Source organism: Coturnix japonica, chromosome 1, assembly GCF_001577835.2.
Source record: "Coturnix japonica isolate 7356 chromosome 1, Coturnix japonica 2.1, whole genome shotgun sequence".
NCBI lineage: Eukaryota > Metazoa > Chordata > Aves > Galliformes > Phasianidae > Coturnix > Coturnix japonica.
In genome coordinates this window covers 37,841,862-37,854,616 of record NC_029516.1, presented here as the reverse complement: position 1 = coordinate 37,854,616, position 12,755 = coordinate 37,841,862, and the positions used below count along the sequence as shown (strand labels likewise).

The 12,755-nt window shown below is 35.1% G+C and overlaps 1 protein-coding gene across 3 annotated transcripts in view; it reads left to right on the top strand.

Annotated features, from left to right (window-relative positions):
• The window catches only part of SLC6A15 (solute carrier family 6 member 15), a 35,237-nt gene extending 25,125 nt beyond the window's left edge, over positions 1–10,112 (top strand). For all 3 annotated transcript variants that reach the window (XM_015857692.2, XM_015857683.2, XM_015857702.2), the window contains 4 exons: positions 707–899; positions 3,141–3,300; positions 6,144–6,306; positions 7,383–10,112. In XM_015857692.2, the coding sequence (XP_015713178.1) occupies positions 707–899; positions 3,141–3,300; positions 6,144–6,306; positions 7,383–7,754 (888 nt within the window). In that variant the 3' untranslated portion in view covers positions 7,755–10,112. The remainder of the gene's footprint in view (positions 1–706; positions 900–3,140; positions 3,301–6,143; positions 6,307–7,382) is intronic.
• Positions 10,113–12,755: the final 2,643 nt, after the last annotated feature.

Sequence of the window (12,755 nt, the reverse complement as noted above, 5' to 3'; positions counted from 1 at the left end):
TTCTTACCTATAGCAGTCTGTATGAAAATATGATTCTGTTGAGGATCTCATCTATGCTCAGGTGAACACTTTTGGGTTTGATATCTTCACTGATTTCTAGCATACTGTACTCCTGAAGAGATGATAAATTTTCGAAGTTCTGTTTGACTGCAGGCATTTTTCCAAATTCTAACTAGAGACATATCTATTCATTGTCTCAATTATGTCTTTTAATGTCAAAATTATTTAATATTATTTTATATATATATCACTTCAGTGGAAACAAATATAGCTATTTACTTATTAGACATTTGTTTAATTAACATCATCCTGTTTTCAAATCTTCGTAATAAACTATACATTTAGAAAACATTTTTCTGACTTTATTACAAAGAGACTTTGAGTTTGAAGCACTGACCTGTGTGCAGCTGCACCAACATTTGAAGCTAAGATATAAATTAGTGAATTAGGAATGAAAAAGTTTTGTACTATTCCAGCCTTTTTAGTCTGAAACAAAGATACAGAAATGAAGTCCTTTATAAACTAATAGGAGATACTACGGTGTATGTTGTAGCCATCTGATATAATAGCTCTGTGCAAAATTATCTGTAAAAGAGCAAAAAATTATGTTGTTAACAAAGCATGAAGTCAAAATGTCACTCTACTGTTACTACTAAGACTAGTGCCACTATCCGTGAAGTATAATATGGATTTTTTTTTCTGACAGGCCGTTCAAGGAACTGGTTTAGCTTTTATTGCCTTTACAGAAGCAATGACCCACTTTCCTGCTTCTCCTTTCTGGTCGGTCATGTTCTTCCTTATGTTGGTAAATTTGGGACTTGGAAGTATGTTTGGAACCATTGAAGGCATCATCACACCCATTGTTGATACTTTCAAAATTAGGAAAGAAATTCTTACTGGTGAGTTTCACAACCATTCTTTTTTTACCAAAACAGTATGCCAAAAATAGTAAGTCTTGGTTTTCTGATGTTAAACTTTTCAGTACTTACATTTAACAGATGAGAAAATCACTGTTCCAGACTGTATGTCCACACACATGCGTCTTAATATTTACGAGTAAAAACTTCTTCTGGATGCTATAAGAGCTGTAAAAGGGAACTTCAATTTAATAGAGAACTTCTGTTCAAACTTTCTTTACATTAAGTTCTTCTGAGCTCTTCTACAGTATTTTCCATCCAAGCCTGTCTCAGAAATAAAGGAAACAAAGCAAAAAGAAAGGATGAAAATATATTCCAAGTTACAATAAGTCATAACAATAAAAGCAAATTAAATCATAATGTATTATGAAATGTTTATTATGTTAAAAATCCTCTCCATAAGAACATATTTTTCTCTGTTGAATGCGTAAAGGATCTCAAACAAGTTTTTTTTTTTCATTTTTTTTTTCTCTTTTTAATGTCTAAATTATGTGAGTTATAAACTCTTCACATAGTTTTGATAATCTTGTAGCAGGTTTATTTTGTTTGTTTTATTTTAAGATAGAAAATCAGCATAAAATATAAAAAAGAGTTTCTGGAAATCTTCAGGAGAGTTGCAACTTGATCTGTTATGTACAAAACTGGATTTTTTAGGAACAAAAAGCAATAATAATCATTTAAAAAAAAAACAAAACAAAAAAAAAAACCCAATCCTTTTGCTTTATCATTCTTTTCTGGATATATGGAAGAAAGAGTTAACTGCTGCCTGGTATAGCAGAATACTGTTTTTTTGTTGTTGTTGTTTTGTTGTTTTGTTTTTTTCCTAACTGTTGAGTATTAAGGTAGTATGTAACACATAATAATGCAAAACATGCTTTTTAAATTTTTATTTTATTTTAAATTAAAAATATTCACCAATTTTAATCAGCTTATTTTTTAGGGACAGCTAGTAACTAATGTGACATTTAGAAATCAGCTGTTTACCCTGGTATAATGGTGCATTTTGCAGTAACTCCTTGTTATGCCATATGAAAAAGAAATATTAAAGAACTGCTTTTCTCTGGTAGCATTTAATAATGTTATACATGTATGATCTTCAGTATTTAAGTCAGTTGTGCTCAAAGTATTACGATGTAGTGTAGTGTTCTTATAATTATAAAACTGGAATGCCTGGGTTAAGCTTCATACGGTATCATTGAGATTCAATAAAAATTATGCTTGCACTAGAGCTCATGTTTAGAAACCACAAATCATCAGATTTTATGGAAGTATGAATATACTTGCAACTTTTCACTATAGTTCTACTTCTCAGAGAAATCAACTAATGTGCTTAAAGTTATTGTGTGGAGTCAGTGTGTGTATATGCTGTTACCCATAGTGTACCTAGCAGAGTGTAATTTTCAACTAAGGGTGCGGCTTTATTGTGCATAAGATGGTAAGACATAATGCGAGAACACAATGTAAAAAGGTTTTCTAAAATCACATACATACAGTTTTACTCAATTTATTTATTTTTTTCTCTGAGTTGGTAATAAAAGTCAGTGTGATTAATGACAGTGACAATGGAGAGATTCTGCCTGTGTTGAAGAACGGTCATCTCACACCACAGTATTTAAGAAAAGCATCCTGATTTCCTTTCACTACTTTATTCAATAGCAAACAGTTGGAATTTGTACAATATACCATTAGCTTAAGTTCTCAGTGTGAGGAATAAAAGATACTTCAAGGAGAATTAGTCTTGCTAGAGCTCAGCATACAACTGATTTCATAGTTTATTGAATTTGACTTATTTTGTAGCTGCTTAAGCATTCAATCCCATTCTTGATGAAATTAGTTGGAAAAAATATATGTTTATTATGTAGGGGACTTAATGACTAAATAATATGATGCTCAGCTCACCAGTTTTCTTTGTTTTATTCTCATGGTCACATTAAGTGAAATGTTTAATGAGAAAAATCAATTGATTAATCTGTGCTGCTTAACAAGGGCTGCTCTAGTATGGCAGTTCCAATACTTACAATTTCATGACTTTTCTGTTGCATATGGAGTAGTTAGAGTTCCTTATATTCTCAAAATTTAGTCCAAAATAAGGAAAATGATCCAACTTTGATTAAATGAAATAATGCGTTAAATTACATCTTCACTATTTCAAACTCTCACCTCATTTCCTCTTTTTATGTGGAAAATTGTTATTACAACTCACATTTTTGTCCTTCATTCTAGTCATCTGCTGCTTGGTAGCATTTTTTATTGGCCTGGTCTTTGTACAGCGCTCTGGAAATTATTTTGTCACGATGTTTGATGACTACTCAGCTACTCTGCCCCTGCTTATTGTGGTCATTTTGGAGAACATTGCAGTTACCCGAATTTATGGAATAGAAAAGTAAGTTAAAGGAAATATATTTCCCTGTCCATATCACCATATCAAGAGTATTCATTACAATACTTATTACTGTTGTAATTCTATAGCACCAACTATTTGCTATGAACACATAAATTCAAAGATATCCTTCTTTCTAAGCTAAGTGTAAGATGAAATAGAAAAGCAAAACAAAATGAGCACAGCAGGAGTTAAGGATGAAAACAGGAATTTATTTTTGTGATTGTTTCTTGCTGGTCTGTGTGATTATAAAACTATTATTCTTGGTGTGGTAAAGGAGTCAAAGTGGGTCATTCTGGACTTGAATCGAGTCTTTAAAGAACAGGTTTGGAACAAAGCATAGTGAAACCTATAGAACAAATAGAGAAGAGAATGCAATAAAAGAATCAAAATTAGAGGTAGAAAGAAGGCTGGATGGGCAATTATCAGGAATTTATATATGTAAAGAACAGTAAGGACAGGATTTCAAGAGTCATAACAGTGATATAAGAAGAAAATCATATCTCTAATGTTTCTACATCTTTTGACAGAAACTGAAAGAATGTGAGATTGGTGGCTTATAGAAAAAGATTAGTAGAGTGAAGAAGGTGATGAAAGACTTTGAAAATGAAGAGAACATATTTATGTTCAATTAGGTGAAGAGCTGGGTAACATGGACAGAAAAAACAATTTTAGAGGGCATAAACCATTTGTAAATTCAGCTTCATTTTAAGGGCGTATTTCACTGTGGTGTAAACAAAGAGTAGAATACCCCAAACTATGTGGTTGAAAATTTCTTTGAATGTTTATGTGACAGTAAGTTCACATATGTAACTGCTCTCAAAATGTGTTTATTGCTATAAGGACTTTTTTCATGCACACATTTCAATAAGGATTAGGACCACAAGGGAATTAAAAGAGAATCAAGGCTTGTGCACACTCCAAAATAATTAGCTCTAAAAATATTCTCTTTTTCTACTGGCTCTGGGACATTGTATTCCATCAAGAATACAAAAATAGTTTTGTTCAGATCATAACTTGCAATTTTGAGGCACAAGGAGGCAGATGTAAAACTTCACAAACTTTTATTTCAGCTGTTAATACTATGCAAACCATAACTTATGTATAAAGATATTCTTTTACAGTGCAATACACATATGGATTCAAAATTATTTTTGCAGAATCTGTAAGATATGTTATTTTCACATGTGCTTAGAAGTGATGACACATGCCTCAGCAAGCATTAAAAAGTTTTTTGTAAATTTCTGTAAACTATAGGTGAGTTTAAGCATCTTTCCAGTATGGTTTACAAGCTGCCCACGTGCTAAATTTAGCCTACTACATACTCCTATAAAGTCTTCTTTTGAGGAGGGGAGAGGAGGGCTAGTATCTTCTCTGGCCTGTCAGTTGCTCAAAAGCGTAGTCCTGCTGCTTTCTAATGCTCAGGTTGACAACAGGGCCAAGAAGGTGTAGGTGAATAGTAGCTATGGCTGGTGTTGGTCTGCTTTGGAAGCATCCGCTTTTTCTTCTACCTTCACAAAAACTGGAAAGGGTCATAGGCTATATCCATGACATCTGGCTTCATCTACAGCAGTAGGAGGTCTGGTCTGCCTCTGAAATCTCACCCTTTTCACTGCCTCGAGTACCTAAACTGCTCATGTAGTTTACCATTCATTGCAGAATAAGGCCATCTGTATGAGGCAGAAACAGAATTTTATGTTTGTCAGCCTCCATAAAAAAGACAGAAACAGAAAGAGAAGGATTCTTGTGTGAGTTGTGAGGTGAGGATGAGGGGCAGACTGATTTCTCAGCTCTTGTTTGCAGCCAGCTGTTGACATGGGATGGATGGCTAGATGTTCTTGGGAGAAGGAAGATGTCTCCCTTTGCATATGAATAGGGATTGTCCTCATTATCTTGCAACCTTTTCAACATGGATAAGGAGGTGCAGCTACCAAGACCATCCCCTCCTAAGCCATCTTTATGTATGTGATGAGTTTTCCAGCACTAATTTATCATTAAATGAGTTCAAATAATCTTGATATCAATTCTGTTTATAAAAAAAATTGGGTACCTCCATTGTCTGAACTGCTATTACACTTACCAAAGTCCTTAGGCAGCTACTTCATTGCAGAATTAGCATTCACTATTCAGAATTGAGAAGACTCAAGCGCTAAGAATCTTTTCAGTAAAACATAATCTTTTGTAAAATGCAAGTTATATTTATGTATTTCCCATACCACTCATCCTTGTTAACAGAAGCAAATGGAAAGGAGCTTGGCTTTCTAATTCTGCTTTGATGTTTACTTCTACATGAAAGATTATTCTTCAGAAAATACATGGTAACACACAGTATCATTTCAACTCACAAACTAAGTGAGCCTGCATTTCAAGGGAATAATTATAAGTGTGATCCAATTGGTTAGTAAAATTACAAATATTTCACCATTTCTCTCTGCTCACCAAACATTGTTTTATTTAATGCACTTTAAGATGCCTCTAGTCTGAATTTTCTCTTCAGCAATCCAACATTATAACTTGGATGAGACATTAAACTTGGAACCTAAACTTTTATTGACTAGAAGGGCATCAGACTCTATTTTAATGTATTAGTTACAGTGTATTATGTCTCAATCTTCAGAGTTCAATAGCTAGTTTGCTGAGTCATTACACTGTGGAGTAATTTTTTGCTCAACTTTCCAGAACTGGTAATAAAGTTCTATTTTTCAGGCCATCCAGTCAGCTACAGTACAGACATTTGTATACATACGTTTTATCAACTTGTCTATTCTTTCTAATTAAATGCTACCATTTATAGCATTTGAAACCTCTGTGGACAGGGTAACAGTGATCTTTTATTTCCTTCACAGGTTCATGGAGGATCTGAAAGATATGCTTGGATTTTCTCCAAGCCAGTATTATTACTACATGTGGAAGTATGTTTCACCTTTAGTACTGTTATGTTTGCTGGTAGCTAGTATTGTCCAAATGGGATTAAGTCCTCCTGGCTACAATGCATGGATTGAAGATACGGTATGTATATACTAGATGTCATCACAATCATAGTAATCAGATAAGAAGTATTTTGGAAGTATGTGGAGAAAAAAAAAAGCTACAAAAGTTTTCAATTATAAATTTAGTATCAGCATAAATAATGATATAGTGATTAACAATCTTTTAAATGTTGAAGTCATTCTTTTACATTAAAATATAACCATTTGACATAAATTTGTGCTTTTTTATATAAGTTTTAGTTTGTTGGTACATGTTGGCAAGAGAAGTTGTTCACTTTCACTGAATTTGATATTATTGCAGAAAATTGTTGGTGACAGCACTGAAAAAATCATTTCAGATAGCCCATCGATTTTTTACATGGAACTAAATATTGAGATTAGCAGTGCATCTTTTCCTTTTTGGAGACAGGTAGTACCTGCTGTGCCTTATGTGGAACGTGGATTTTAATCTATACCATGATTGTCTTAAGCAAGTCCAATAAGCAGACTTTTGAATTCAGCATGCCTCCATATTGTGGGCTTGGGTTGCTCCTTTCCCTTCAAAAAATTAAATACTAATTATGTTGTTAGACAAACTGAGATTGTTGTCCATGCTTGGAGTAGAGAGGCATGCTTGTGGGGTAGAGTCACTGGCCCAGTAAATGAGTTACAGTTTACATGAAGTTTAGACAAAGCAGAACAATTCCATGAGATGATCTGAAACAGTCCTTGTCTACTCCAGCTGTTAGCATACCAAACAAAGGTTTATTTTGCAGGCATAGTTACAGATACCACTGCACACTGCTCTGCTGTTTTAAAGGATCAGGGAACTACAGGCAAATGTAGGAGAAGGCTGAATATGATTTGGGCTCCACTTCAGTGCTGAGCATTTCAGAAACTTTGGGATGGCAGTTTGGCCCTGCTTCCTGGCAGGAAAATACCAGTCATCCATTCCAAGATTGTTCAACTTCAAAAACTGCAGTGATGCCTACACTGTGGATGCAAGATGACAAGTAGATGAGCACATATTTGAAAACTTCAGGCCTTAATGAGAACTGCAAATATGTTCTTTATAAAGTAAAGATGTATATGAACTTTTTCTCTTTGCATTCTTAGGCTACAGAAGAGTTCCACAGCTATCCAACATGGGGAATGATTGTCTGTATATCTCTGATTGTATTAGCCATACTGCCAGTCCCGATAGTCTTAATAGTGCGCTGCTGCAACCTTATTGATGACAGCTCTGGTAGCTTGGCATCTGTATCCTACAAAAGAGGCCGGATAATAAAGGAGCCTGTTAATCTGGAGGGAGATAATACAAGTCTAATTCATGGGAAGAGTCCAAGTGAAGTGCCATCTCCAAATTTTGGGAAAAACATATATCGAAAACAGACTGGATCACCAACTCTGGACACTGCTCCAAATGGACGCTATGGTATCGGATACTTAATGGCAGATATGCCTGATATGCCAGAATCTGACTTGTAATTGCAGAAAAAAGAAAGTTCTCTGTTTGTTTCTCCTCTGATCATGGCTCCCCTAGGAGAGGCAGTCATATTCACATACTAAGGTACAATCTCAGGTGCTCCATAGTGACAGTCTTCAAGTCAATGTTATGACTGTCTGTACAGGCTGAGAAAACTCCCTTTGGATTAATTCTCTGAGTTTCATTTGCACTGAAAATAATAAATGGAAAATCAGTGGCAGCCTACTTCTGCCAGTGTAGCTGAGAATTGTTGTTTTTTTGTTTTGTTTTTTTTCTCTGTTTGGTTTTTGTTTGTTTTTTTTTAAATTAATTTCCAATTTTAAAGCTTTCTATCACTGAAGCCCAGGTCCCACTCAAATAATGTAATATTTCTGAGGTAATATCACTGAAAATATATATTTTTTTCTGCTTCCAGATTAACACCCCAGTATTAAAAGTGAGCTCTGAAGAAGTTCACCAAACTTATGTTTGTGTACACATTTGTATATACCTTATGTAGATATGCTGTACTTATTTTGTTAGCAATGATAATTACCTAGGCTATTAGCTGAGTAAAAAACCTGCAAACTATTTTCTTATGTAATATCTGTATAGAGCAATAGTATTAGAAAAATCAAGGAGTAGACTTATGGGAAGGCAAGAAAAGATTCCCTGTTCACTGGGGACTGCATAAACTGTATTTGCATACGAGGGCTGTTAAGAAAGCAATGCCTCCTATTCTATTATATTGGCCTATGACATCAGAAGTAGATGTTGGTGGTATGGCTGTAGTGGTTGAACCTTCCCACCAGTAATCCATTACATTTTGTTACCATATGACAGATAGCTGCTGAGGGGCAGTCTAACAATGACATCTGATGTGGAAGTGCATATGAAGTGAAGGTGTGTCACTGAAGTCCTTCATGGGAAAAAAAAAAATAAAAATGGCTTGTATTGACCTTCATCAGAGCTTGCTGAACATTTATGGAGACCAAACAATGGATATAAGGATATGAGCACACTGAGGATGTGGGTGGTGTGTTTCAGGAATGGTGACAGTGACGTGAAAGGCAAGCCAGGTTCTGGATGGCCATGCACAAATGTCATATCACAAAAAGAAGAGAGTAGATTACAACTAGGGAACTGCGTATGGAACTGAATATTAGCTCTAATGTGCTGGAAACGATGGCAGCAATATTGAAATATCACAAAGTTTTTACCAGATAAGTCCCACAAATGGTCACAGCAGAAAAATAAAAAAACAACAACAAAAAAACCAACCCCCTCCAAAAACACTGTATTTAAATTTGTCAGGACCAAGGCTGAAGGTGACAGTGTCTTGGATCACATCACTACTGGTGATAAAATGTGGAATTGCTACTATAAGCTGGAGTCAAAGCAGCAGTCTATGGAACAGTGACATATAGCTTCATCAAAGAGAAAGTTTAAGACACAGCCTTCAACAGGTTAAGTGATGTGCACTGTCTTTTCCGATGGGAAAACAGTGATCCTTTTGGAATTCCTGGAACCCAGACAAACTGTAAATCCTGACCACTACATAATGACTCTGACTAAGCTGAAGTTTGCTTCCAAGGTCAGGACAGGAGAAGTTAACCTTTCTCTTGTAACGCAATAATGCCAGGCCCCACAACATTTTGAATACCACAGAGCACATTGCCAGTGTTGAATGGACCATTCTACCATACTCACTGCATAGTCCAGATTTGGTGCCTTCTGACTTCCATCTTTTTAGGCTGATGAAATGGGGACTGTATGGGCAACAGTTTCCTAGAAATGATGATCACAGCAGCTGTGAAACAGTAAGCCATCTTCATTGGTACAGATTTTAACAAGCGTGGTACACAGGCTCTTGTTCATCACTGGTGAAAATGCATAGCTAACATTGGTGACTATGTTCAAAAACAGTGTTCTGTAGCTCAGAATTTGCGCTGTCAATCAGATAGAGTTCTCTTTGCATCTGTTGTTGTTTCTGTGGAAATAAATAGGAGGCATTACTTTCAGAGCAACCTACGTATTTTGTGTAAAATATTTGTTTTTTCAGTGTGAAAACAATGTAAGAGTGAGTCACTCCAAGAATCTTAAGGATTGTGCAGATTCTGCATTTTTTTCTATACTGTGTGCCTAAAAAAGACCTTGATATTTATTGTGGTTATGAGATTACATATATATTATATTTATATAATATACTTGTAAATATGTATATTACTCTGTATGTAATCAAAAGTTGAAGCAAGATGGCTTTTTTAATTAGTCTTCTTCTGTTCTTGCTTGTTTTATGCCAATAATTTTTTTCAGTCAGTAATTGCTAAGAACTGTATGCCACTACATTTTAACCTATGAATAAAGAAATTGACAAGGTATTTGTCTGTAATTTGCTTTGCCACTTATTAGAACATAGCACTGCTGAGACAATACCAGGCTAGGCTATCTGAAAGAACAACACCAATGGGAGGTGACTGAAGAACCTGAAAACAAAAATAGTAAGTGAGATTGCTCTCTTGTTATTAAACTACTGGACACGGACAAGGAATACAGTAGTCTGATGTATCACTGTGAACTGACATGATAGCAGATCGATAGTTTATTCCTTACCTCAGAAATCTTTGAAATTAGATGTAATTTCTGACTTCACTACTTATAACGAGCAGAGGACAGAACTTAGTTGCATTTTTCAGCATCGAATCAATAAACAAATTACTTCATTTGACATAAATGCACATCTCTGAATCATAAACAGATAAGGATTTCTTACTGCCTTATTTTTCATCACTACGGCCTATAAGTTTCAGAGAGCAAAAGCTGAAACAGATTTTGTACATAGGTCTGAGTATTCTCTATCACATATTGCTTACCTCTTGACCTTTGGCAGGGTCTGGTTCAGAGAGCTCTCTTCACTACTAGTGGCCCTGGAGGTCTCTTCTTTTTTATTTTGTCTTTAGGATGATAAATCTGGATAACATTCTGCCTCTAAGCTGGAATGTCTTTTTGAAGAAGTCTCTAATAATTAAAATAGTAGGAATATTAGACTTAGTTCAGAGACTTTTAATTAAGAATAATAAAAGATACCTTAAATTACTATGCTTTTTATTTATTTATTTTTAACATTAGTCAAAAACTGTGCACATAAAGTAGTTTTTAATCTACACGGCAGTTTTTAGAAATGCAGGAAACTTGATGAACGCTTTTAAATGTTTAGTTATATTTTGTGGTTTCGGGGGAGAGAGTGTGTGTGTGGGGGGGGTGGGGGGGGGTGGGGGGGAAATTGGGGAGGAAATGAGGAAATGAAACATTTCAGCTGTTATTTACTTCTGTTGCCACTGGATGGTGCTCGCATTTCATATCTGTTGGAAAAATGGCACACGCATGAGTTTTTAAAAGGGGAGAATGCCATCCTCTTACTCCCTACCTTTGAGAATTACCATGGGGCCTTTGTCTCTTTCTAAAAGTCAGTACTTCACAAATCTTCTGTACCTTCAAATGGTTTCATGGGGTTTTTCAGGTTTTTGTTTGTTTGTTTGTTTTTTAATATCCAGGAATGAAAGATAAAACAAATTTTTAATGCTAGCGAAAACAGCACCATATCCCAGTGACTAGTCTGAGTCTTGGAAGCAGGCAGCTCTGTGTTCCATTCTAAGTGCTGAAAGGCGCAATATGGTAGCTGAAAACAAGGGGGAAGCAAGGGACACTGAGAAGGGACAGCAGCTGATGGAGTGACTTGAACCAGTAACTGTTACAAGAAAACTAGTACTGCGTTATCTAGTTATGTTATGTTTTAGCAGCAGTACTACTTTTATGTCTTGGGCAGCTGTTTAAACTTTTTGGGAGTGAGGGTATAAAAGATACCTCACTCACTCTGACAGAAACCCTGTGCCTTTTGTCTCTGCTGTATCTTCATAACTTAATGCTGTGCAAACAGAAGTAGTATCTAAAACACTTATGTCTACAAATCAGCTTCAATAGATAACTTGGCTGCCTGCCTTTTCCCAGTTAAGTACCTAGAATGGCAATGTGTGCTCCTATGCCATGATATTTATGTTGTTAACACAAATAAGGCATTCAGTGAAAAAATAGATGTCTTTTGATTTACTTCCTTATATAAATATATATATACATCTGTATGCGCGTGTGTGTGTTCACATATGTACATATATACATCCTTGTATGTGTGTGTATATATATACATATAAGTACATGAGAAGCTCTCTCATACCTAATCGAAAATAGAAAAATTGCTTTTAAGCGAGTCTAGTTGGTTTTCAGATTTTTTTATTCAAGCAAAAATGAAATACACACAAAGGAAAAGTCAGATTTGCAGTTCAAAGGACAAAAATTAAAAAGTGAAAAAGAAGAAATGAAATGAGAAGGAACAGTAATTGAATTTATTAAAAAAAAAAAAAAAAGAATACAAGAAAAATGGAAAAGATACTGCTGAAATAAGGATAATTCAATGACCACACAAGTGTAAATTAAACGGGCAGTAAAAAACCGGAAATATAATGGAAAAGAAAGAAAACAAAACATTCAGAAAGAAAACAGGATTTGATGGCTATGTGGATTAGGATGCAATGTTGTCTGGTAGTTACAGCCTACAGTTAGATGCAGTTGTTGAAGAGATATACGAATCAAAGTTATTTGAAAGCATATTAGTGTATGAGAGGAGACAGATGAGAAGCAAAACAGGACAGGAGAAGAAAGATTGGGGATATGTAAGAATCCATTTCCCTTTACGTACAGAAGTGTCTTTGACATACTTATCCACTTTTCATAAAGCATTTTGAGATGGTCTAGGGAAAGATGCCAAAGACATGCAGCTGTAAGGATAGGAAACAGCAGACTTAGCTGCATTAAATTGGTTTCAAATCACTCAAGAAATATATTGATTAGAATCTGGTAATAAATAAGGAATTGCTTACCCCTTTCTGAGGATCAAGGCTTGCTGAGCTCTCCAAAGGAGACAGTTTCCAATTAGAGATACTTCCCTTACAGCTGCTAGGCCTCAATTG